Here is a 27,384-nt window from a genome sequence, read left to right on the forward strand (position 1 = left end):
CGTGCTCCAGCGCCGCCCGAAGCGGCGGAAGAGCGCCGTGCCAGCAGGGGCGAGCGGGCGCAGCACCCCGGCACCGTCCCGCCGTCGGCGCACCGCGAGACCACCGCTGCCGCTCCCCCATCGGCTCCGCCTCAGGGCCTCTCACCGCCTTCCCTCGGAGCCCGGTCCTGCCCGTTCCGCGGCTCCTCCAGGCGCCAGGTGGCGCCGCAGCGCGGGGACCGCAGGAAGCGCGGGAGCGACGCCATGGCGGTGCCCGGCGAAGTGTGGGCAGAGCTGCCGGCCGAGAAGCGCATCTTCTGCTCCGTGCTACTCTTCTCCTGGGCTGTTTACCTTTGGGAGGCCTTCCTGGCGCACCGGCAGGTCGGCGGGGGTGGCTGGGGGGCTGTGCTGGGGGCCTGTGCTGGGCCGGGGGCTGTGCTGGGCCCGTCCCGGCCTCACGTGGGGGCGGCAGGCGATGTTCTGGGCGCGGAGCGGGGACCGGCTTAGTCCGGCCCCTGCCTGAGAAGGACTTGGCCCTGTCCTGGCCGAGGCAGCAGGCCTGAGGCGCGGTGTCAGACCTGCGCGCCCGCGATCCGTCGGTGGAACTGGTTCGCCCCCGGCAGATTGTGAAGAGCCATCCGGGAAAGAACCCCCGAAAAGGGGAAGGGACTCGCCATGCCGTCGGTGCTCCCCCTGTTCAGAGCCGAGTGGCGAAGCTCTCGGCAGCTCTGCCGAGCCGGGCTCCTGACCCAGCTCTGGAACACAGCTGTGCTGTGGGCCGCTCCTTGCTTTAGCGGGTGGTGGAGACCCTTGGCATCCCCCGGGGGTTGGGCGAGTTCATGAAACCATCTGAAAAATGCGGGTGTGGTAGGCAGCAGCCCAGCGCCCACCCAGCAGCTCGAACCTCCTTCCCTGGCCAAGTGAGAGAGCAAGAAGAATAAAAACTCGGTCGAAGCAAAGACCAATAACAGGTGAAGGAAAAGGGGAAAAAAGCTGTGCAAGTTTTGTAAAGGCATTGCTCAGCACCTCCCACAAGCAGGCAGATGCTTCTTCTGCCTCCAAGTAACAAGCCACCTTGGAAGTCAAACTCTCCTCTTCCACTTTCTTCTTCTACTTCAGCTGTGGTTGCTGAATCATCCAGTGGGGAACGCCCCTGTGGTCAGCTCGGGTCAGCTGTCCTGGCTGTGTTGCCTTGCAGCTTCTTGCCCACCCTGAGCCTTGCTGTGGAAGAAAGAGAAAGCCTTGGCCTTGCCTCTGTTTAGCAGTGGCTAGACCAGAGGTGTCACCAGCACTGCTCTGGCCGCAGATGCAAAGCATGCCTCTGTGCAGGCTAAACCCCATCCCAGCCAGATTGGCATAGCTGAGAAAGTGCTGGCAGGACTCAGTGTGGCACAGAGAGATCAGCTGAGTCCTTTGGGAAGCTGCAGCCTGGTACTTGGTCAGAGGAAGAAAGTGTTTTGAAGTGACACAGGATGGGAGCTTTTGTCTTTGAGAAGGGATAAATATTACTGAAATAAGGTAAGGAAGTGGATGGAATAAAGACCTTTAGTCTTTAGAATTTTTCAAGTGGCGAGTTCTCTACTGAAAATGGAATTGCACTTCATGCAGGTGCAGCACAGGTACTTTTTCTGGTGAAGTTGCATGATTTGCATGGAAGGATCTGGTGTTTAGTTTCAATCTCTGCAATAAACCATATCCTGTGGAAAAACAAGTTTATGTGATCTTTATGTAATAACTATTAGAAATACATTGAGTGGGCAACTCAGTTCCTGGTTATAACGTAGTTATGCTTCAGCTTTTTATTTGGGACTTGTTAGAAAGCAAAAATTTAAGTTATTTGTAATCTTTGAGTGGTGGCCCATAGGATCATGTCGTATGTTGCTTTGAAATTGTATTTATCATCTTTAAAACCTTGGATGTAGACATTTAAGTTTCCTTTTTACTGTTTCAGAGACGGGTGTACAGGACAACAACATGTGTGCCACAGGAGTTAGGACAGATCATGGATCCAGAAACCTTTGAAAAGTCTCGCCTGTACCAGCTGGACAAAAGCACTTTCAGCTTTTGGTCAGGCCTGTACTCGGAGGTGGAGGGCACTGTAAGTACCTGAGCTTCCCCAGCATTCATAGGATACTGTTCATAAACTGCTAGTGCAGCTGCCCTGTTGGTGTCCTGGTACCTAGGTCAAACACTGACATTTGGCTGCTCTGGGGTCCTGTGTTTCTTTTTGGCCCTGTATTTGCTGTATGAAAAGAGGGAATTACTCAGCCAGCACATCTCCTGTCTGTGCAGTGCTGAGTCACACTGCACAACTACAGTTTGCAGTGTATTACTGGCTTAGTGGCACAGCTCGGCTGTTATGGTTTCCTCTGCCAAATAATGAACACTGGAACAGGTTGCCCAGGAAGGTGGTTGAGGCCCCATCTGTGGGAAATTCAAGGTGAGGCTCAACAGGTCTCTGGGCAACCTATCTAGTGGAGGATGTCCCTGCTGACTGAGAGGGGTTGGACTGGATAAGCTTTGGAGGTCCCTTCGGAGGTCCCTTCCACCCCAGACCATTCTGTGATTCGATGAACTACTTTAATTTATAGATAAAATTTAAGTAGAAGGTAAGAAAAGCCTTCTGGGAATAGGAAGAATACCAGTGGATGCTTCTGAAGTGTAAGAACAATTACCTTGGGCAAGTGACATATGTGAAAAAGCAGAGCCATTGAGTTAGAACAAAGCATTACAGGTGTGGTACACAGGCTTAAGAGAAACTCTTGACTTACTGCTGTAGTGCAGCACTGGTCATCAGTAGCACGACTAGGTGAAAAAGGAATCCTGAAGTGGTTGGCATTGCAAAATAGAACTTGAGTATGATGTACAACAGGATGAACTTAAGGAAGCAGTCAGGTAAATTCTAAAAGGTAATGGCAGCAGTATTGTGAAATAGTGCAAGTGATGTAACTGTGGTGGGAAACCAGTACTGGAGTGTGGTGACTCCTCTTGACTTTAGCATATCCTGATGTGTTTTGTGTAGCCTGACCTGGACATTGTTTCGTTTTCTGTGAGCTTGTGAAAATGTAGTTACACACCTGTCAGCATTCCTGGTGCATTCCTCTTGTTGGGCTTTTTGGTTTGCTGTGGAGAATTTCTCACAATTTTTGTGTGAATGTGAAAAGCTTTTATGGCTGTGGCCAACTTGAGAAGCAGTATTGAATTTGAAAACTGAAGTGATCCTCCAGCAGTGGATTAGTGGACACGGTGAGATGGTACTACCTGGCAAGTGCAACAAGTCAACAGGTTCTGAAGCTTTATCTTGCTTTAAGAGCTTTAGCCAAAGCAGCTTCCCTTGCTGTTTCTGAGGAAAACACACAACTGGAATGAGCCTTTCTTGCCACTGTAGTGCCCTGCTAAACAAAGAGCTGCATCAGCAGTCTGTTCTTACCTTCCCCCAGGACTACCATTGTTACAGTCCCCCACAAAATTCTGGCTACTAAATTGGAGAGGTAGGGGTTTGACAGTGTTGTGAGCTGAATTTCCTGTTGCCCCTGCGATCCAGGGTTACATTGGTGACAAATGAAGGGTATGACCCCCACTGCTGTTCCACAACAGAATTCCTGAAATGCGGAGTAGAGAATCTCAGAAGTCCTTTATTACAGCATTGCAGAATCTGCAGCATCACAGTCTCTATAACAGAACCTCAGGCATCCCTAACAGAAGTCCCAGAAGCCCTTAACAGAATCCCTAACCAAATCCCCTTATTGCCCAAAGTAGCTGATTTTTATATGCTTCCTTATCTTTCACATTAACTCACTCAGCCAATAGAATTCAGCCCTGTATACCAGCAAAAATATGCACCTATAGAAGATACTAAAAATAGCTCCATATGAAGACAATTGCAGTGCCTCTGAAGGTCTGGCTTCTGCAGAATGTTGCCTTTGGCACTCATGAAAACAAGTTCGCAGCTTGTAGTTGTTTGCAGAAGGAGCAGCTGCTGGGTGGACTGTTTGGTGGACAAAGAGCTGGCTGGGTGGCTTTGTCCAAAGCGTTACAGCCAATGGCTCTAGAAACCAGCGGTGGCTCTCAAGGGTCCATTCCTGGACAATACCATTTCATATCTTCATCAACAACATCAACTACATAGGAAGGAAGAAATTCTTGCCAGGGAGGATGGTGAGATGCTGGAACAGATTGCCCAGAGACATTGTGTATGCCCCCACCCTGGAGGTGTTCAAGGCCAGCTTGAATAAGGCCTTGAGCAGCCTGGGCTAATGGAGGTGTCCCTGCCCATAGCAGGGGGTTGGAACTGGATGAGCTTTGAGGTCTCTTCCAACCCAAACCATTTTGTGAATCTATTAACATAGAGGATGGGGCTGACTGCACCCTTGGCAAGTTGCAGATGACACTTAGCTCAGTGATGCAATGGTACAGAGGGGGAAGGGAAGGGAGGGGATGCTACCCAGGGCAGCCTTGACAAGCTCCAGGAGTAGGCCTGTGCAAACCTCATGAAATTCAATAATGCTAAGTGCAAGATCCTGCACCTGGAATGGGGCAATCCCCAGTACTAGTAGAGACTGGGGGGATGAATGGATTGAGAGCAGCCCTGCAGAGGACTTGGGGGTGCTGGTAGATGAAAAACTGGACATGACCCACCTTGCCACTTGCATATGTGCACTTGAAACCCAGAAGGCAGCTACGTCCTCGGCTGCATCAAAAGCAGCGTGGCCACGAGATCAAGAGAGGTGATTCTGCCCCTCTGCTCTGCTATGGTGAGATGCCACCTGGGCTCTGCTGTCTGCAGCCCAAGAAAAACATGGGCCTGCCAGAGCAAAGCCAGAGAAGGGCCACAAAAATGATCAGAGGGATGGAGCCCTTCTCCTAGGAAGAAGGAGCTGGGGTTGTTCAGCCTGGTGAAGAGAAGGCACCAGGGAGATCTTCTTGTAGCCTTTCAGTAGTTGAAGGAGGCTTGTTAAAAATATGGGGAGAAACTGTTTGAGGACCTGTAGTGACAGGACAATGTTTGTAAACTGAAAGGAGGTAGGTTTAGATTGAACAGAAGGAAGAAATTTGTTACTATGAGGATGGTGAGTGGCTGGAACAGGTAAGCCCAGAGAAGTTGTGGATGCCCCATCACAGGAAGTGTTCTGAGCCTGGTCTAGTGAAAGATGTCTGTTCATGGAAGGAGGATTGGACTAGATGGTCTTTAAAGGTTTCTTCTGACCCAAACCACTCTGTGACTATGCCTGTGTAGGAAGAGCTCAGCCTTTGCTTTCTCTTCATGACCTTTTCCTTTCTGTTCTGCTCCTGTTACTTAAATAACAGATCCACAATGATTCTGGCCACTGATGGATCTGTTAAAGAAATCGTTGCATCCAGATGTCTTCCACAATTGAGCCACAAACTCCAGACTGTGCTGGTGCTTCCTAAGCTGCAAACAAAACCAAACACTAAGGGCAGCTCCTCAGCTTGTGTTTGTTCCACCACTTCAGCTGTGGTGGTAACAAAGAGCTGGGAAACAGCTGTGTCTCAGACTGCTACTGTTATCAAGCTGATTGCAGTGCTCTGCTTTGTGTGTTACAGTGACACTGATGAAGAAAAGCCAAGGAAAAAAACATGAACTATGTGAGTTAATGCTCCCAGCTAATTAATTGATCGTTGGCCTGAAAAAGCAGGTCTCAGAGCAGTCAGCTGAGATGCTGTATGCCTGTATTCTGCTAGCACCATCAGCTGTCCTCATCTTCTGAACAAGAAGCTACTGTTTCTGTTTGGGTTGTGGTCTTGAGAATCTGTATCCCCGAACTTTTATTTGGGACGTGGAGGGAGTTGTCCCGGGGGGTTGCTATTAGGGGCTTGCCTAAAAAAAAGCTGTTCAAGCTTTGTGTGTGTTGGCAATTTGCTCCAGAGGGTGCAGAGCCTTGCTGGAGATAACGCTTGCAAGTCTGGTGGTTCCCACATCTTGTTTGTTCATTATGGCTCTGTTCATGCAAGCTTTGCTCAGGCTTCTCTGCTTATTTTGTTCCTGCAAAGGGGAAATAATTACATTTGGATGGAAATTCTTAGAATGAGTTGGGTTGGAAAGGACCTTAAAGATCATCTAGTTCCAATCCCCTGCCATGGGTAGGGACACATCCCACCAGCCCAGGTTGCTCAAGGCCTCATCCAACCTGACCTTGAACACCTCCAGGGAAGGGACATCCACAACCTCCCTGGGCAACTTGTTCCAGTGTCTCAATACCCTTACTCTAAATAATTTCTTCCTGATTTCTGGTCTCAATCTCCCCTCTTACAGCTCTTCCATTGTCCCTTTCCCTGTCACTGGAAGCCCTTGTAGAAAGTCCCTCCTCAGCTATCCTGTAGCCCCTTCAGGTGTTGGAAATCTGCTCTGATTTCTCCCTGGAGTCTTCACCAGGCTGAACAGCCCCAATTCCCCCAGCCTGTCCCCATAACAGGGTTCTCTGGCCCTCTGATAATCTTTGTGGCCTCCTCTGGACCTTCTCCATCAGTTTCACGTCCTTCTTGTGCTGGGGGCACCATCACTAGACACTGTGCTCCAGGTGGGGTCTTGTTAAGGGATTGCACTTAACTGACAAATGATGTGGCAAACTACAACACTTCTATGCAAACTGGGAGGAAATAACATGGAAAGAGAGGATCTCTGGGAGCGAAAATGGTGCTCACCACATTTTGGGGCAGGGAGGAGAATCAATAAGAACTCTTAAGCCCAAGAGGCAATTAATTAATTACACACAGCTGATTCTTCTACCCACATGGGGAGTGCTGCTGCTGTGTTAGCTGTTGAGGCTTTGGGGTGCTCTGGTATGGTGCTGGCACGGCAGGCTGCTGGCAAGAAGGGTGCCACGTTGTCCCAGGGCTGATCTAGCTGCAGCGGACCGTTAACGATGCGTTCTTCATGACAGGCACTTGCTTTCTTCCTGGGTAAACTGAGGCATGACATGATTCCAGTGACAAGGGGAAGCAGGCTTGATTCATAAGCTTGTGGCTTCTCCAGCTTGCTCTCTATGCCTTGTGGCTTTATCTCAGGCTTTGGACCAGGCACTCGAGGCAGGGCAGGGCGACTTGAGGCAGCTTCATTCAAGACAGGTCCAAGAAAGCAATTCAAGCACGGCTTGAGCAAGGCTTGAGCAAGGTCTAAGGGTAAGGAGAAGGCTACTACAAGTCAGCCTGTGTATATATCTCGCCCAATATCCATGTGCGCCAATAGGGGCAACTGAAGCCAGTATATAGCTGCCCAGTGAAAATGGTTCTGCTAGGTTGTGGCCATAAAAGGCAGAAACAAAGGCCTTGTTTCTGGGGGAGCAGTGGCCAGTACATGTCCTCTTACCCCAGGTAAACAACTCGTTTACCAGACGTGCACGGGTCCTGTCTCCTTTGTTCCTTTTCCCGTGTTGCCCTGACTTTCTGCAGGAAGAGGGGAGAGTGGGACCGTATCAGGGCCTTCGGGCCTGTCTGGGTTTGTGCTGGGCCTGTTTTGGCCCTACCATGACAGGTCTCAACTTCTGAAAGGTTTCTCAAGCATTGGAACAGGCTGTCCAGGGAAGTGGTCATCATTGCTGGAGGTGTTGAGAAGATTTGTAGACACAACACTTGGGGACATGATTTAGTGGTGGACTTGCTGTTGTGTTGGGTTAATGGTTAGACTCGATCTTAAGGGTCATTTCCAACCTTAATGATCCTGTTATCCTGTTCTACCCTGACATTCCTCATGTGTTGGGAGCCTGCAGCTGCTTCTCTGCCTATGTGAGTGATGAGTTATTGCTCCTTCCTGGGATATTGATCTCTAGCCTCTACTGTCTGGGTTTCCCACTTTCTTAGACTGTAAATTGCATCCTTGGTCATCTTTGGGAACTGCCTGAACTTGAAAGCAGTTGCCATGGCCAAAGTTGGTGAAATTGGATGACAGCTTTGCAACATTTTGCTTTCAATAAGCAGAAGGGTGATTCACTTACCTGGCAGTTGAGCTGGAGGGAGTTGCTGTGTTAGGATTACTGGCATGCTTTGATTTATTTCAGCCATTAATTATGTGGGTTTCTTTTAAACTAATAAATAGTGTCAGCATCATTAACAGCTCTCTTTGTTCAGGGATTGGTACTTCTTGGATTTCTAGCTCTGAAACCTACTTTTAGCCTATGAAGGAAAAACAAGCTTGCTTTGGTCACTTGCATCTCCTGCTGATACTCAAAATGCACCCTGATAGTTAGGTTTTAAGAGTATACCTTTCAAAAATGTGAACAAAATCTGCTTCCCGTTCTGGAAGCCTGCTTACTTCAAACCCGATTTTTGTGTGTATAGGGATCAGTCACTTGATGAGAAAGTAAATGTGAAATGTTTGGAGTCAAGCTGCTGAACAAACATCCCTGCCCCATCCTTGAACCACAGGCAGCGCTTGCTGCAGTAGCTCTGGCTCAAGCATTTCTTTGATGATGGTGTGTCCTGAGCAGTCCATTAGAGTGGAGGCAGGCAGAAGGAGGAGGGCAGAAGGAGCTTCCTTAAGATGGCTGAAGCAGCACTGATACTGGAAGTGAAATCACAGCTTTTTTCTGAAGGCCTTCATTGGGGCACGGACTGCTGGCAGGTCCTAGTGCAACCAAATTGCTGTCTTGCACATCTGTCCTAGGGAAAATGTTTTACAAGCATAGACAAATGAGTTTAAGGTCTTCTGAAAAGTCTGCCTTATGTCTGAGCCAGTAGAGCAGCAGAGTGTAGGCTTGGAAATGGGTGGTGTTTAACATACCACCAAAAACACAAAAACTTGACCTGATCTATACTTCTCTAAGTACAAATGAACCATTCCCAAATATTCCAGGTTTTCTTTATGCACTGCTGAGATCAGAGGAGAAAAAAGCCTAATTGTAACAGTTTTCTCATTCACCCTTAAAAGATTTTTACCTTCCTGTAATATCAGTAGAAGATGATGACAGTCTGTTTCTTACTGCCTCTGCTATGTGCTTTTGTTCTCCAGATGATTCTCCTCTGTGGAGGAATTCCTCTTCTCTGGAATCTGTCTGGGCAGGTCTCTGTCCGTGCTGGGTTTGGACCAGAATATGAGGTAAGTCATTTTAAATCGTGGTGAAAACATTTGATTCATAAACCATACTGTTACCATTACTTTTATTTTTAAGCTTGTGTTTACTTAAAGCACGACTCAGCCACGGACACCATGTATTAAGAACAACAGCTGTGTTCTGGTGAGTGCAGGGAATACCAGGTGGGACTTTCATATTATCTTACGAATGAAATAGCTTTGTGTGCTGGAAACATGCAAATCTGAAAGCTACCTGAATCAAATGGCGGTGAGCTGGGGGGTTGGAGGCTTTTTGTTTGGGTGGTTTTTTTACTAATCTTAGAAGTGATCTTCTGGCACAGTAAAAGGGTCAGAAATTAGAGGCTGCTGCTGCTGTTGTCTTTGTGCTGTGGGTGAGGCAGCCAGCCAAAGGCCTGTCACAGATCCTCAGTTTGCATTTCAATTTGTTTCATTAGTGTATTTCTTGTCCTTCATTTAACACAGTGACCAGCAATCTGATCATCACAAACATGTTGTTTCTGTGAATTTATCTAGCTCCAATTTCTAACTGGTTTCAGTGAACACTGACATGAAATCCATTTTTAACACCTGGAGTAACAGTGTTAGTACAGCTCAGCCAATACCAGATGTTTTTTTTTCTCTGTGGTTGTGGTTTCGGGATTCTCTTTTTTTTTTTTCTTTTTTTTTTCTTTTTTTTACAGTGTTTATTTGTTTTTAGATTGTTCAGTCTTTGGTTTTTCTGCTGCTTGCAACACTCTTCAGTGCAGTGACTGGTCTCCCGTGGAGTTTGTACAACACGTTTGTCGTAGAAGAGAAACATGGCTTCAATCAGCAGGTATGCAGATAGTGTCTGCACTGACTGTCTGGGATGGAGTTGGTGGGTTAGATGGACTGGTGTGTCTCTGGCCCTGTGCCAAAGACTGTTCATTTTAGGATCTTTTCTACACACACTGCATAAAAAGACAAGAGTGGTGCCAGTTTGTGACTAGTGGAGAACTACCCATGGCCGCAGCAGGAGGGCTCTGCGTGAACCCATGCCTCTGAGCACAGAGACCTGTGTGTTCTGGCAGTTGAATGAAGAACATTTCATACTTCAGCTGTTCATTTCTGGATGGACTCTTCCTGCCCTTCATGTGCCCTTGTTGAGCAGCCTGGGTCTCTGCTGGGTCTCTGGGTCTCAGGGGCACTTCTGAGTCATGTACCCTGAACAGATGAAACAAACTCAATCAATGGCAACGTTCCTGCTCTGTTTCATTTATTGAATTCTTGTCATCAGAAAATTCTGCTCCTCGTTTGTATTTCTGCTAGGTACTCAGTATCAACCCTGGCTTTACTTTCTCTCACCAAATTAGTTTAACCTGCTTCAGTGTCTGGTTTTTGTGAGATCAGATTTTCCTGTTGAGAGAGGAACTTCAGTCTGAGATACACCATTAGCCATTTCTTGTCAGAGTATAAATTTGTTCTCTGCTTTTGGACCCAGCTAGCATTGCCCACAGTATTTTCTGTTCCAGCTCCACTAGGAAACTTTTATTTTATAGTAGAATGAAATTTGGATGGGTAGCAGAAGTGGGATAAAGCTGTTTGGCACATGTGCTTTTGTCTATGTTCAACCTATATCTGTGGCTAACCTGTAGCAGTTGCTCTATCACCTGATGACCCCTCCCCAGAAGAAAAGAGGGCTTGGGAACAGAAGAGAAGACCCCAGACTGAAATGGAAGCAGGTTTAATGAAACCACAAAGCTAATGCCAATGCCAGCATAAAGTATACAGAGTTGAAGGAAAGAAGTCAGAGTTAAGGTCAATGGGACGGAGTCTGGTTGAAGGCCTGTGTCTAGTGGAGTCCCTCAGGGGTCAGTGCTGTTCAGTATATTCATCAACAACCTGGATGAGGGCATAGAGGACACTGCCAGCAAGTTTGCTGATTACACCAAACTGGGTGGAGTGGCTGACGCACCAGAAGGTTGTGCTGCCATTCTGCCAGACTTAGATAGGCTGGAGAGTTAGGCAGGGAGTCCAACCGCCCTGCCAGAGCAGGGTCACCCAGGGCAGGGCACACAGGAACACATTCAGGGGGGATTTGAATATCTCCAGAGAAGGAGACTCCACAACCTCTCTGGGCAGCCTGCTCCAGGCCTCCAGCACCCTCACAGTGACAAAGTTTTCCCTTCTGTTCCCGTGGTACCTCCTCTGCTCCAGCTTGCCCCAAGTGCCCCTTGTACTGTCCTTGGACATCCCTGAGCAGAGCCTGGCTCTGTCCTCCCCACACTGCCCTGCACATCTTTATCCCCAGCAATGAGGGCAGCCCTCAGTCTCCTCTGCTCCAAGCCTCAGCTCCATCAGCCTGTCCCTCAGCCTGCAGCAACTTTGTGGCTCTGTGCTGGACTCTGTCAATCAGTTGCTTGAGGTCCTTCTTGAACTGAGGGGCCCAGAACTGGACACAATATTCCAGATGTGGCCTCACCAGGGCAGAGTAGAGGGGCAGGAGAACCTCTCTTACCTATTCATCACAGCCTTTCTAATCGACCCCAAGATGCCATTGCCCTTCTTGGCCACCAGGGCATCTTGCTGGGTCAGTGGCATTGCTGGTTTGTGATTTGCCTGACTGTTTCTGTGCATCCACTAAAGGCATTAGCTCCCTCAGCACCATGGCACTGACCACATCCTTCCTTTGCAGACGCTGGGATTCTTTTTTAAGGATGCCCTCAAGAAATTTGTGGTGACTCAGTGCATCCTGCTGCCAGTGACAGCCCTGCTGCTTTACATCATCAAAATAGGGGGAGACTACTTCTTCATCTATGCCTGGCTCTTCACATTAGTTGTTTCCTTGGTGAGTATATGGCTGGGGATCTTCCAGATATTAGCTCATTTACATAGCTCAATGTGCCAAGGTTTAAAAACATAACTGAAAGGAGATGGAGACAAATCCAGGTCTCTTGGGAATTCCAGTGTCTGTGGTTCTGCTTGTCTAGCTACTTTTATATACTGAATTGGTAGCTGGCATTTTTAGCTCTTAATTAAAAGTATCTTTTGTATCCATCATAAGGCTTTGATGTTTTCTATTGTTGCTATAAGCTCTGAAGTCTGTATTTTATTTTTTTTTTTTATTTCTCAACATGGTGCTCTTCTGGATTTTTTTCTCAATATGCTGTCATGGTAGGGCCATGACATGGCCCAGTACAAACCCAGACAGCCCTTAACATGTCTGGACAGGGTCCCTTTCTCTCCTCTCCTTCCTGCAGGAAAACAGGGCAACACGGGAAAAAGAACAAAGGGGACAGGACTCCTGCCTGTCTGGCAACCAAGATGTTTATCTGAGGTGAGAGCACAGAAGCTGACCACTGCTCCCCCAGAAAAAAGGTTTTGTTTCTGCCTTTTATGGTTATAGCCTGGCAGAATGCCTTTCCATTGGGCAGCTATACGTTAGTTTCAGTGCCCCATTGGATCAATCGATCTCTGGCAAGATGTATATATACAAGCGACTTGGTAGTCACCCTTGCCTTGCCTTGCCTTGCCTTGCCTTGCTTCAAACCTTGCTTTAAGCCTACTCGGACCCGTCTTGTAGAAGCTGCCTCGAGTTGCCCTGCCCTGCCTCGAGTGCCTAGTCCAGAGCCTGGGATCTGGCCATGAGCCATACACATGCAAGCTGGAGAAGCCACAGTCCTAGAAGCTGGATCTGCCTAGCCTGCTTCCCCTTGCCACCAAACTTGTGCCGTGCCTCAGTTTACCCACGAACCAAGCCAGCGCCCGTCGCGAAGAGCGTCGTTAACTGCCCGCCATCCACTGAAGCCAGATCAGCCTGGGACCAGGCGGTGAACTCTCCTTGCTGGCAATCTGCCACGCTGCACCATACAAGAGCACCCCAAAGCTAACGCAGCAGCAGCGTCCCCCATGTGGGTAAAACTAGCTGTGAGTTATTAATTCATTGCTCTTTGGGTTTAAAGATTCTTATTGAGCCTCCCCCTGTTGGAATCGAGCACTCTCTGCTCTTGGGGACTTTCTCTTTCCAAGTTGTTGCCTCCTAATTTGCTTAGAATAGTTTGTATTTGCCTCATCCAGTCTCCTCTTGAATGTCTCTAGCGATGGTGACTCCACCACCTCCCTGGGCAGCACATTCCAATGGGCAATCACCCTCTCTGTGAAGAACTTCTTCCTAATATCCAGCCAAGAAAGCCAATGGCATCCTGGCCTGGATCAGGAATGCTGTGGCCAGCAGGACAAGGGAGGATATTCTTCCCCTGTATTCAGCCCTGGTCAGGCCACACCTTGAGTACTATGTCCAGTTCTGGGCTCCTCAATTCAAGAGAGATGTTGAGGTACTAGAACATGTCCAGAGAAGGGCATCCCATTGGCCTCTGCCTACCCATTGAGCCTGTCCAGGTCCCTCTGCAGGGCCCTTCTACCCTGCAACAGATTAACACCTGCTCCTAACTTGGTGTCATCTGCAAACTTACTGATGATGGACTCAATTCCTTCATCCACATCATCAATAAACATATGGAATAGGGTGGGGCCCAGCACTGATCCCTAGGGGACACCACTGGTGCCTGGCCGCCAACTGGATGTGGCACCATTCACCACCACTCTCTGGGCACCATTCACCATCACTTTCTGGACACCGTTCACCACCACTCTCTGGGCACCGTTCACCACCACTGTCTGGGCCCGGGCCTCCAGACAGTTCTTGACCTATTTCAGAGTGAATCTGTCCAAACCGTGAGCTGCCAGCTTTGCCAGGAGCTTCTTGTGGCAGACAGTGTCAAAGGCTTTGCTGAAGTCCAGGCAGACTACATCCACAGCCTTCCCTGCACTCACCAGACAGTAACCTGATCATAAAAGCAGATCAGGTTGGTCAGGCAGGACCTGCCCCTCCTGAATCCATGCTGGCTGGGCCTGATCCCTGAGCATCTTGTAGGTTCTGTGTGATTTCACTCCAGATGACCTGTTCCATAACCTTGCCTGCACTGAGGTCAGGTTGACAGGTCTGGAATTTCCTGGTTCCTCTTTCAGGCCCTTTTTGTGGATGGGCATCACCTTGGCCAGCCTCCAGTCATCAGGGACCTCACCTGTGAGCCAGGACTGCTGATAAATGATGGAGAGTGGCTTGGCCAGCTCATCTGCCAGCTCTCTCAGCACCCTAGGATGGATCCCATCAGGTCCCTTGGACTTGTGAGGATCCAACTGGGTCACCAGGTCCCTTACTGCTTCCTCCTGGATTACAGGGGGAGTATACTGGTCCCCAACTCCAGCTGCCAGATCAGGAAGCCAGTTGCCTGTCCCACTATTGAAGACTGAGACAAAGAAGGTGTTAAGTACCTCTGCCTTATCCTCATCTTTTGTTACTATACTCCCCTCCACATCCAATAAGGAGTGGAGGTTGTCCTTGCCTCTTCTTTTGCCATTAATATATTTGTAGAAATATTTTTTATTCTGCTTTACGGCAGTAAATATCAGAAAGAGAAATTCCCTGGGAGCAAAGTGGTGCTTGGCCACAGTGGGGGAAGACTCAACAAGAACCATTAGGCCAAAGAGGCAATGAATTAATTACTCACAGCTGATTCCACCCAAGTGGGGAGCACTGCTACTTTATTAGCTGTTGAGGCTTTGGGGCGCTCTTGTGCAGTGCTGGTATGGCAGGTTGACAGCAAGAAATGGCCACACGGTCTCGGGCTGGTCTGGCTTCAGCGGCTGGCGAGCCGTTTATGATGCTTCTCACGACGGGCACTTGCTTTGTCCTGGGTAAACTGCGGCACCGTGAAATTCTAGTTGCAAGGGGAAGCAGGTTTGGCTCCAGCTCCTAACCTCGTGGCTTCTCTAGCTTGCTGTGTTGTAGGCTCGTGGCCTTTATCCCAGGCTCTGAACCAGACACTCGACGGGGCAGGGCAACTTGAATCAACTTCAAGCAAGATAGGTCCAAGCAGATTCAAGCAAGGCTTAAGCAAGGCAAAGGCAACTAGAAATCAACATATATATATATATATATATACGTATAGCCTGAAATTCAATTGGGCCCATAGTTACCCAATAAAAAGGGGTTCTGCCAGGTTGTGGCCATAAAAAGGCAGAAACATAGGCCTGGTCAGGGAGGAGCAGTGGCCAGTACACCTGCTCTTAGCCCAGAAGCAAACTTGTTTACCCGACATACGTGATCCTGTCCCCTTTGTTCCTTTTCCCACATTACCCTGACTTTCTGCAGGAAGGAAGGGGGAGATGGGGACCATGTCTAGGCACATCAGGGTCTGTCTGGGTTTTGTGCTGGGCCTGTTTGGCCCTACCATGACAATTTGTCAGCTTCCTGTCTATAAAGCACAGGCACTGGCTGGCCTCATCAGTACAAAAATGGGATCTAATGCTGCATGAGAGGCCATGCAGTTAATGCAGGAAGATCTGATTTCCCACCCAGATATCCAATACCTGTAAAGTCTTTTCATAGTCCTGGCTTTGTGGGTCACAGATGTCCTTACCTGTATTGTACTGGTCTTTCTACTGGGATTTTTGCTTCATTGGTGCCTGTGGTGAGTTGGAGATTCCACTCCCCCAACATTAAATTTGCCAGACCATCTCAGCTGGAAGCAAATGAAAGCTCTGTTTACAAGCAAAACTACAATCTGCAATGAAATGCAGTGAATATGTACAAAATATACAGTATTTACAATATTTACAAATAATGAACAGCACAAGGACCCCCCTGGTCAAAGACCAGAGGAGCTCCCTTCCCTGCCTCCTCCTTACCCCCCTGTACACAAAGGGACAAGAAACAGAGCAGACAAGTTATCGTTAACACCAGTCACAACAAAAGCAGTGCAGCCCAAGGTCAAGCAGAAGCCAGTTAGTATCTCCCAGCCCAAAGAAGCAAGAGAAATAGATTGTTTTGTACAGCTAGTTTAAGTCCCTTATCTCTCCAATGGGATTGTTTAGAATTATCATTATTTTCCTTTTTACACCCAATGGTGATTTATTTACATTTTACTACTTTCTGTTCAAGATCTGTGGAAAAATTTTAAAGGCATAGCCTAAAACTGCCACAATGCCTGACATGCAACTGAAAGAAAACCTGTGTGCAGTAGTGGATGGGCCACTGATTCTGGCCAAGTGCAGTGACCAGTGCTGTGTTTCTGAGCCACTTAGGGACAGTACAGTAGCAAAGTGTCCCACAGAGGTGGCAAGTCTGGCTCACAATTACTGCTTTGAGTTCTTTGCCACTTTTGTTTGTTGGTTTCACCATACAGCATTTCCTGGCATTCTGTGGTACTAGCTCCTTCTCTCCTTATGCTCTGACTTCTTTCCTTTTTTGTCTCTGCATGTATTCTGACAAACCTAGTGTTAGGTCCCAGAAGTGTCAGTTCATGCCTACTGAAATGACTGTTACAGGAATGCTTGTGCAGACTCCTGGTAGGATTTCTTAATGAATTATTCTTTTTCTTTCAGCCTTTTATAAGCACATACTCTTACATCCTAATGCAATATGGAGCTGCTGCTCTGCCCAACTCAGTGAAGCAGCCATGCTCACAGCTTATTCCAATTCAGCCTTTTTATTTGCAAAACTGGGCAAACAGTCATTCCTCATGGTGACAGCTAGTTCCTATTTTAAGCCTTTAGTCTTAAAGGCTTTAATCATTTGCTTTTTCATGGAAGGATTAAGATGAAGTTTTAAAAGAACAGGTAGCTTTGGGACTGAAGGAAGAGCCCGGATTTTCCAGAGTGGCCTGCCCTTGCCCTTTGTACACCCAAAGTGAAACTGTTTTCTGCTCAGTTTCCTTTGTACCAGACATTGGCTGCTTTATTATTGCCATATTTTCTTTACGATATGTATTGTAAAAACTGTTGTGTGATCTCCTGTGAGAAGCTTTCTGAAAGTCCATCTGACAGCTTTTATCAAGCAAGTTTAGTAGAAAGAAATGACAGACGTGAGTGGTACCTAACACTGAATTTTAAACACAGAAGCAGAATGTACGCAGCTTATGCCACTTACCTTTCTGGCACTTTCCTATCACAAACTATTATTTTAGTTTTGCTTTGCCTCTCTCTTCCAACTGAATATTTCAGACTTCTGCTCTGTGCTGACAGACAATGTTGCAAGACTGAGTGGCTCACTTTTCTTCTTTTAAAAAAGAAATTATTATTTTTTCCTGAAGTTGAAGTTCATGCCCAGACAATTGGTGCTTTTCAGGTGTCTTGCATTGTCACTGCAGCTTTACAGGGTGTTGCTCAGGCTTTGAGGCCTGTTTGAACAGTCTTTGACATGCAAAACAAGCTTAAGAGGTGTTAGATTTACCATTCAAAGTTCCAGTTAGGGAAAGATTCCTTTACCCTATAATCAGGGTTAGAATTAATTACATCCTTCTACCAGTCTGCTGATGTCAAGGCTTTATACAAAGATCAGAGATGAAAGCTTAACAGTAGGCCACTAATGCTGCATGTCTGAGACACTGCTCTGGACTGAAAACCACAGCTGATTCCTGCTGGTAAAATACCCTTCTACAGCTGCTGTAAAATATCTGCAGAAGTTTGAATCCTTGTCTGAATCCTTGGTTTTATTTTCTTGTGGTGTTCCATATTGCTCTGTACCTGTCCTCCCTTGCTCTGACTGTGGGAAAGTCACTTTCCCTACTTTTAGATTTTATTGGACTTTCTCAACAGAGCAGGTACTTTGGAAAGTCAAGGGACTTGTTTCAGTGGATAAAAACCTGTCAAGACAATTTTGAAGCTCATGTTGCTGTCCATTTGCCTCTTGTGCCCTATTCCTTTTTCACTAACCAGAATTTGACATTTTGTCCAGTCTAGTTTTTTAAAATAAATAGCTTTGTGAAGATTCAGAGTGTAAAGGAAGGGAGTTCAGCTTTTCTTTCCATCACAGTGTTATTCCAGTCCTGCCTTTCTCACCTGGACTGCATCTGCTGTCAGTTTCAGGAGGTGCAGGTACCATGCAGTGTTTTTTCGGACATGGCTGTGGATCACTGTGGACCAGAGGCATCAGGCAGCTCCTTAGCCTTCATACAGCTGGGAGAAGGGCAAGAACAAAGGGGATGTGATTTTTTTTTTGCCTGCTTTTAACTGTGGCTTTGTAAACTAAGAGGAATTTGAAGAACAGGATCATTTCCTGGTCCAGTCAGCTCTGCTGCTCGGTGTGAGGCACCTCAGAGCTCTCCAGCGTTGGTGAAGCGGGTGAGAATGAGAGCCTGTGACCGATCAGACCCCTGCCCCCAGCTGTCATAGTGGCTTTGCAGTTTGATGTGCCCTCAGAGCAAACCCTCTGTTCACACTGGCTTTGCTGAGGACTACAGACTGTAGCTGAACCTGCCCCCAGAACATCTTGCTTTGTCAGTAGACTAAGGAGCTATGCCTGTGGATGGGATGAGCCACAGGAGCCTTGCTGTGGCTCACACTTCATGCAGAACTCGACTTTATCAAGTATGTTTTCTGACATTGTGCCTTCTCCCTGTACTTCTGCTCCATCTTTAGTACTCAGCACACGTTTCTGTGCCTTGTTTGTAATTTCTGCCTGTGTTTGCAGGTGCTTGTCACAATCTATGCAGATTACATTGCACCATTGTTTGACAAATTCATTCCACTTCCCGAGGGAGAGCTCAAGCAACAAATTGAAACGATGGCAAAGAGCATTGACTTCCCCTTGACTAAGGTCTACGTTGTTGAAGGTGAGATTCTTTGTCATTTCGAACTTGTGGATTTTAGCTTCCATTTGTGGGTGCTGTAGTACACTTGGTAACATTCGTCAGCTGTTGGAATGCTTGTCAGTGTCTGTACCATTTTCCTTGCCTTGAGGTCAAAAAAGCAAAGCTGAATGTACAGCCTGAACTCAGCATCTCCCTGAGAATGTTGTCCTGTCTCCATAGAATGGAAATACACAGCACAGACAGAAATGGAAGCAGCAGTCAAAAGTCCAATTTTAGAGCTTGAAACCAGAGGGGAAAGAGTTTTTGATCTTTTCTGGTCTGAGTTCATTACCTGCCTGAGTCCTTAGTGAAACAGTTTAAAAAGTTACGGAAGTTAAACCCACGTGTTCCTTCTCAGGGTTGTCACATGAGTGGTTTCTCATGGTCTGGCTGGATTCTTACCTTCTACTTGAGACTAATGTCACTTTCTAGTGATGAGTACAACATGGAGTAGCTGCCACGTCCCTTCCTTGTCACTTCCATGTTCACGCAGCACTTGTTGATGTTCCTGCTGTTGCTCACCTTGCTCCCTTCTGAAACAGATTTCAAGGACTTTCCCAAATTTTGTTTTGGTTTTACCTCATCTGTGAGGATCAGAGGTGTTTTTACTGCCCTGTCCAAAGCAGCATGAGGTGGCACGAAAAGCTGGAATGGTAGAGTTTAGCAGTAAGAGAGGATGAGCTAGTATGGGGCTGACCAAATCCAGCGTGCCTCAGTCCAGCCAGGAATTGCTGCTATTGATGTCCTTGTGGCCCAAGAAACTCCTCACTTTCCTAGCAATGCTGAAGCTTTTCAAGTTGGAGATTCAGCACAGAGCCTTGCCAGTGGGTCTTTTTTGTGTGCATTGATCTTGTATGTATGGCTCTGTGCTAGCTTTTAATCCTGGGGGAAGTTCTTGTGAGGCACTGGTTGGTAGCCTGGCAGCTGTGTGGTGTGCACTGGCTTCAGTAGCTACCACTGGCATCCCAGCATGTCTGCAGGTAGTGGCAGTGAGGTGCAGAGGAGGGAGGCTGCAAACCCTCACTCTCTTCCTGGTATCTGTAAGAATGTTGAGCCATGGCATGGGGAAACCTTTTTGCCAGTGTTGTTCCACTGTTGCTTTGGCTCTTTCTACTCCAGAACTGACTTTTTAGTAACATGCATCCAAGTCCTTTAATTTCAGGGTTCATTCTGTAAAAGGTTTGCTCTCTACCAACATCTTTCTGGGGCATGATGGGTTTTATGATACACGGATGGAAGGAACACATCCAGCCTGTAACCGTTCAGATTTCTTCACTGAGAAGGGAGTGGATGATGAGGCTTCATACTCTGACCAGCCTCTTCCTCTGCTGATCTGTCTGGTTTTGGTAATGAAGGTTACAGCGACCAGACCATCAGTTGGCTGGCAGTGGAACACTGGATCTTGTGTGCCCTAAGGATGCATAGAAATGCAGACCCTACATTTAGAGTGAAAGCTGAAGGCAGACATCTTTCCCTTAACCTTTTGCTGCAGAAACCAGAGCAGTTCACCCCACCTGTCATAGGTGGGGTTACAAGAGCTGGTGCTGTCCATAGGCAAAACTAGACAAACCTTTAACAGCTGCTTTGATCTAGTGGCTTTCTACAGTGGAGTGACTGCAGCAGTGGACAGGGGAAGGGCAATGGATGTCATCTGTCTGGACTTCTGCAAGGCCTTTGACACAGCCCCCACAGTGTCCTTCTCTCTGAGCTGGAGAGATATGGATTGGATAGGTGGACTGTCCAGTGGGTAAGGAATTGGTTGGGTGGTCACATCCAAAGGGTAGTGGTCAATGGCTTCATGTCCAGATGAAGATGGGTGACAAGTGGTGTCCCTCAGGGGACTGTACTGGGACCAGTGCTGTTCAATATCTTCATCAATAATACAGACAGGGATATTGAGGCACCCTCAGCACATGTGCAGATGACACCAAGCTGAGTGGTGCTGTCAGTGTGCCAGAGGGACAGGATGGCATCCAGAGGGACCTGGACAAGCTGGAGAGGTGGGGCGAGGTGGACTTCCATGAAGTTCAACAAGGCCAAGTTCAAGGTCCTGCAGCAGGTCAGGGCAATCTTCAGTATCAGTCCAGGCTGGCAGATGATGAGGTTGAGAGCAGCCCTGTGGAATAGGCCTTGGGGGTGCTGGTATGTGAGAAGCTGGAGAGGAGACAGCAACGGAACTGGCAGCCCAGAAGGCCAAAGGCAGCCTGTACTGCATCAAAAGAACTGAGAGAAGTGATTCCGCCCCTGTACTCTGCTCTGGTGAATCACAGAATGGCTCAGCTTGGGAGGGCCTCAGAGATCATCTACTCCAACCCCCCTGCCATGGGCAGGGATGGCTCTCAACTAGACTTGGTTGCCTAAGGCCTCATCCAACTTGGCCTTGAGGCATCCACAGCCACTCTGGGCAACCTGTGTCAGAGTCTCACCACCCTTATATTGAAGAACTTCATCCTAAATGAGACCTCACCTGGAGTGCTGTGTCCAGCGCTGGACCCCTCAACACAAGAAGGACATGGACCTGATGGAGAGGGTCCAGAGGAGACCACAAAAATGATCAGAGGGCTGGAACACCTCCCCTGTGGGAACAGGCTAAGAGACTTGGGGCTGTTCAGCCTGGAGAAGAGAAGGGTCCAGGGAGATCTTGAAGCAGGTTTCCAGTACCTGAAGGGGACCTATAGAAAAGCTGGGGAGGGACTGACAGGGGCTTGTAGTGGTAGAAAAATGGACAATCGTTTGAAAGTGGAGCAGGGCAGGGTTAGATTGGACATTAGGAAGAAGATTTTTACTATGAGTGTAGTGGAACATTGGAGACATTCAAGGTTGGTTGGGGTTCTGAGCAACCTGATCTAGTTGGGATGTCCCTGCTGACTGCAGGGGGGTTGGACTGGATGACCTTTATAAGTCCTTTCAAACCCAGTGCATTCTGTGAGTCTGTTCTATGATGCAGACAGCTTTTTAATGCAGTGAAACAGTCCCTGTGCTATGGAGTGAGAGGAGTTTGTGACCCCAAGTACATGGTTTGCAGAAATAGTCCATGAGTCACCTGGTCTAGATAAAAGCAGCAATGAAATATCACTTCTTTCAAACAAAAAAGTAACTTTGAGGGGCTGCCTGGTACCTGCAGCTCATCTCTTCACCTTTTCTTTCTTTAACATCCTCATCTGGTTTGAATTTTCTTTGCTGGCATGTTGCAAGGATTCTAAGAATATTGGAATCTCTCACAGGTCCTTGGCCAGGAGGGCAGCTCATGCTCTGTACAGAGTGCAGAATGCTCTCCCTGAGACTGCAATTAGAGATTGCTTTTGCTCTGGCTTTTGGATCTTCCCATGGCTGCTCTCACATTTGTAGTGATTTTTGTGATTACATCTTACAGATGGACAAAAATCCTTCCTTCCCTGGTGTCAGTGAATGCAATCAGCATTACTTAGCTAATTTTAAAATACGCTTCAACCTGGAATCTCAGTTGCTTGACTTTGTCCACTGTTCATTTGGAATGCTAATGGAATACCACAGAGTCTTCAGTGCCTGGCATTGTCCAGCCTTTGATGTATATTTTCCCTCTCAGGTTCTAAGCGTTCTTCTCACAGCAATGCCTATTTCTATGGATTCTTCAAGAATAAGCGGATTGTGCTCTTTGACACCCTCCTGGAGGACTACTCTGCACTGAACAAAGAGCCAGCAGAAGGAGAAGATGGTGAGAATGAAGAGACAAAGTCTAAAACCAAAGTGAGCTCATCTTTGCTTTTTGTTGTGTTACTTACATTAACTTCTTGATGAGATATTCCCATGTGTTTTCTGAGTGTGTCTTAAAGATTCTAAGTAAGATGCTAAAACCCAAACCCTCATGATTTCAACACCAAAGTATCCCTGAGCTGCCAAGTGGGATTCTGGGGCTGTGTGAGTGATGTTGATAGTGCCAGAGACCATAGAAATCCACAGAGCCTTTAGGAAAAATATTGGTTCCCTGCATGTGAAAACCAGGACTTGTGACTGTTTGAAGCAGGGACCTGTTCAGCATTTCAGCTGAAGTTCCTTCTCTTGGGACTGCCAGGTCTGTCCATGTGCCATTTGTCTGCCTTCCAATATAGGCAAGAATTTGGTGCAAGAGGTGTGCGCAGAGAGGTTCCACATGTGTCTCCTCCCCTGGCCTGCTCACCAACAAGATGATGGCTTTTCATTGTCCTTTGCATTTCAGCTGCCATCAGGAGTCTGCTGGAACAACTTTTGGGGATTCAGGAGAGCGTAGGGAAGGTTAAAAATAATGGAGTTCTTTCTCAAGAGCTTGACGGAATAACTGAGAACAAAGAATTGTCTCCTGCAGCCTAGCATTAAGCCAATATAGAGATTAGGCCAATGCATAGTCCAGCTTCTGTTTCTTGTAGCTGTGGTAGTGATGGCATTCTCTTCTTTCATGATGTGGGATGGCTTACTGCAGATGGGGTGATTACAGGAGGGGATGTTGAGCTCACCTGCTCTGGTCATAATGAGAATCATTTGTTCCATCTCAACAGGTTCTTCAGCTGTGTTCTCAGTACACAAGCGCATGTGCCTCCTTCTGATTTGCTGGTGTACCTTTTTTGGGTACAGATGTCCCTCTGACCTCATGTCTTTTTGCAGAGGGCAGGGATGTTGTCATTACCTTCTAAGGGGAGGGGAGTGCAGTGCCTTGGGAGGGAAGCTACAGGTTGAGGGCTCTGCTCTCAATTCTTCATTGAAAATCTGAGGCCCTTCATTGTAATTAATTTCTTGAATGAAAAAAAACATGATGAGATCAAGGGATGGTAGGAGAGAGCTTGGAAAGCAAATCTTCCAGCATTCTTCCATGTTTGCATGGGCATGCATGGACATAAGAGAATGCCACCTCAGCAGAGAAGTCCTGGGAACTTTAAAGTCAGGGGGGTTGTAAGTGTCTTCTTGAAAAAGGCTCAAAAAATAATGAGTCTGTCTGATGGTAGATGGGAGCAGCTTGATCTAGGGACACCTAAGTGACCTTGGGGAAAAAACAGACCAGTATGTAAGAAATTTATTCAGTTGTGTTCAGTTACATCTCATTTACTTTTGCTTTGTACTCCCTCAGAATAAGAAACAAGGATGTAAAAATCAAGAAGTTCTGGCTGTACTTGGTCATGAATTAGGTCACTGGAAGCTAGGCCACACTGTCAAAAATATTATCATCAGCCAGGTGAGTGCTGCCAGAGTGGTGATATGGTGATTTCCCTGCAGCATTCTGTAATTAGTGCTGTTTCCAAACGCTTGCTCCCAGATTTGCAAGTGCACATTCACACACTACCATAGAATCATAGAATGTTAGAGGTTGGAAGGGACCTCCAGACATCATTCAGTCCAACCTCCCTGCAGGGTGCATTCCTGTGTGGACATAAACTACAGCACAGGAGGTTCTACCTCAACATGAGGAGGAACTTCTTCACTGTGAGGGTCACAGAGCTCTGGAGCAGGCTGCCCAGAGAGGTTGTGGAGTCTCCTTCTCTGGAGACTTTCAAGACCCATCTGGATGTGTTCCTGTGCAACCTGTGCTGGATTCTGTGGTCCTGCTCTGGCACGGGGCGGGTGGACTTCATGATCTTCGAAGGTCCCTTCCAACCCCTTACATCCTATGATCCTATGAATCTCTTCACATTCTTTCATTTGCAAGGTGCAGGTGTGTGCCTTCAGTTCTGACAGCAGTCTGTGCTGTGTGTCCCTCTAGCATGTGCCAGGTGTTACTCACCCTGCTGTTCTTACAGTTCCCAACCTTTTCTTTCCTTTTTTTTTTTTAGCTGCACCTTCTGTAACCCTCTGGTGTCTGCACCAGGAATGCTATGCTGTTCTATTTTGAAGACTATTCACAAACTTTTCAGGCTGTAAGCATAACTTTCAAGGTCCTGCTTAAGGCAATCTCTGTATTTCCATTTCCTGGATTTTTCCTGTCCATGAAGCTGAACACTTTCGGGAGGTCCTTCTTGCTTTCTGCTTTAAGGGCATTAACTTCCGACATCAGTGTTGATCCATCCTACCAACAGCTGTTATAAAGCCTTTTACCACTCTCCTAACTCATGTAACTTTAGTCTTTGATCTGTTTTCTAGATACTATTATTTTGCTGTAATAGGTAGATTTTTTTTCTTCACTAGCAGAAATTGTCACAAATTCTTTTTCAATATCTTCTCTTTCTGTTTGCTGTCACAGCCATCCCTTTTCTTTTTCTGTCCTGTGTGTTTCAGTAACAATATTCTGGCACTTTCCTCATTAAGAGGACTGTTTGGTCTTGGATGGGTGCTAATGGCTTGAAAAGGTGCTAATCACCTCTAGAAAATGTGGGGCATGGCTCTGCCTCTTGCTTCTGCAAAGCCAGGCAAGCAGTGTGGCACAGGTGATGCATGGCTTAGAGAGAGGCCTGGATTGTTCCCAGGTATAGAAGTGTGACATAGCACAAGCAGATTTGGTTTGCTATTAAGCTTCTCTTTGCTTCATTCTGAGGAGGTGGATTCTAACCTGTGCTTCCTTCTCACTTCTTGCCTTTTCATCTTCCTTCACTATGGACATTTTTAGGTCCCTAACAGCAAACATCATTTCCTTACTGGACACTGTAACAGAACCAGGCCAGCTGTTCATCCTCTTTGTCTGTTGGTTCTGAAGTGATCTATTGGGTTTTTTTTCAGTGGTGTTTCTGTGCCAGTCTGTAATATGAATAAGCCATGTTTTAGACAAAGATAAACCCCCTTCCTAATCAAGAATGTTGTTTCCTTTCTGCAGATGAATTCCTTCCTCTGCTTCTTCCTGTTTGCTGTTTTAATTGGTCGAAAAGAACTCTTTGCTGCCTTTGGTTTCTATGACACCCAGCCTACCCTGATAGGCTTGATGATTATTTTCCAGTTCATCTTTTCACCTTACAACGAGGTAAACTGTTTTCAAGAAACAGATGCTGAAGTATCTAAAGATGCTGAAGTATTTAAAGAATTATCCTAATTTTGACTAGAGGGGAAAGCTTGGAGTTTCTAGAGGCTGTGTGGTATCTTGCTTTAATCGCGCGGCTTAGTGGTCTGTGTGGTGTAAGGCTTCTAGTTCCAGGTGTGGCTTGGATAAGCCTTAGTGAGCTCATTCTGCAGCCACAGTGAGGTGTGGGCTGTGGGCAGGCAGATGCAGCAGTGGTTGCTGATACTCAGGAATCTGCAGATAGCTGAATGTTAATGATCTTTCTTTCCACAGGTCCTCTCGTTTTGTTTGACTGTATTAAGCCGACGATTTGAGTTTCAAGCAGATGCATTTGCCAAGGAACTTGGGAAGGCTCAAGACCTATATTCTGCTTTGATCAAGTTAAACAAAGATAATTTAGGATTCCCTGTTTCTGACTGGATCTTTTCCATGTGGCATTACTCCCATCCGCCACTTTTAGAAAGACTGCAGGCCTTGAAAGACATGAAGCAAGAGTGACAGGAGTGCTGGCTGGGTCCAAGACCCTGCTTCCATCTCAGAAGCAAAGTTCAGAGCTGCTTTTTAATATCTTTTAAAAATAGTGCTAATGAAATTCAGTGTTAATGGCACCACACCCTGAGTTGGGTAGTAAATTATAAATTAATTTTTTTAAAACAAAAAATCTTGTGGAACTGAATTTAGAAGTACTGGGTGAAACCCTGCCCCCCACATACCCAGGCTTTTATCTCCATACTATAGCATAAACCTGGAAAGGGAGGAAAACAAGTTGTATAGACTTCAGAACACCTATTTCTTCAGTTCGTGTATGCCTTGAACATTGCTTTTGATCCTTTTCCCATTCTCAGCACTCTGAACCTTCCCAGTCTCAAGCCTCTACATGGTGAAGACTGTTGGAGTGACTTGACTTCTAATATAGTGATCCTTGTTCTTGCCAGGCACTTTCTGTGGATTTGAAAGCTGACTGCAAGGGCTGGCCTTGCTCCTGGATTCATGTATGTCACCACTGAAAATGCTACTTAATAAAACCTCCTTTATCTGAAGCATGGGAGGAAAGCTGAGGCAGTGCACCATGGCTTCCATGAAAATGAGCACCAGTTGGTATTTGGTAGCTTTATGCTAAGGTCGGGCTCCTCCTCTTCTCTGTGGTGCTGCAGGGGGTGTGGGAGACTGTACTGAGAGACAGAACAGGACCCAGATGTCAGAGAAAATTTCTGGTTCTCTCTTCTCCCTTTTGCCTGTGAGCAGAACAGTTAACAGCTTCTCCACACCTCCGTTCTTCCATTTCTGTTGTACTTTGAGTTTGTTTTGTGTATGGAGCTGTCCAGTTGCTCAGGCAGTGCAGCAGAGCTGAACTTTCTTTCCAGGGTTGTTTGTCCTCCACACCATGGGGGGTTTTCCATTAATAAAAATCCAGCTGAAATAGCAGTGTTGGAATACTTAGGAAACACTCCTTGGCATTGTAGTAGACCAAGATGCAATTTGTTCTCATAGGTTAGTGAAGGACAGAGTGAAGAATTGCTGTTGTGGCTTCTGCATTGATTGTCTTGGCTTTTTCTGATGCAAGGTGGCATTAAATTTACTTCTGTGGAAACAAAGCTAAAAGTTAAAATAAGGAAGTTTGTATGTGCCATACAAATGTTTTGGAGCCACCTGAAGGCACACACTTAGTGTAAAAATACAATTTTCTGTCTGTGGTAGATGAAAAAGTTCTGCTCAGCTCCGTATAAAGAGAGAAGAAGCTGAAGCAAATTGTTATTTTTTTAGATGTCAAAGCA

The 27,384-nt window shown here is 46.9% G+C and overlaps 1 protein-coding gene across 1 annotated transcript; it reads left to right on the top strand.

Annotated features, from left to right (window-relative positions):
• Positions 1-243: 243 nt before the first annotated feature.
• On the top strand, positions 244-26,683 carry ZMPSTE24 (zinc metallopeptidase STE24). The gene is made up of 10 exons (XM_054395312.1): positions 244-360; positions 1,931-2,077; positions 8,945-9,031; positions 9,726-9,842; positions 11,682-11,834; positions 18,519-18,660; positions 22,244-22,404; positions 23,756-23,860; positions 25,430-25,573; positions 25,883-26,683. Exons 1-10 carry the CDS (start codon positions 244-246, stop codon positions 26,105-26,107), a joined length of 1,398 nt encoding a protein of 465 aa, XP_054251287.1. The 3' UTR covers positions 26,108-26,683.
• Positions 26,684-27,384: the final 701 nt, after the last annotated feature.

Source organism: Indicator indicator, chromosome 33, assembly GCF_027791375.1.
Source record: "Indicator indicator isolate 239-I01 chromosome 33, UM_Iind_1.1, whole genome shotgun sequence".
Taxonomy (NCBI): domain Eukaryota; kingdom Metazoa; phylum Chordata; class Aves; order Piciformes; family Indicatoridae; genus Indicator; species Indicator indicator.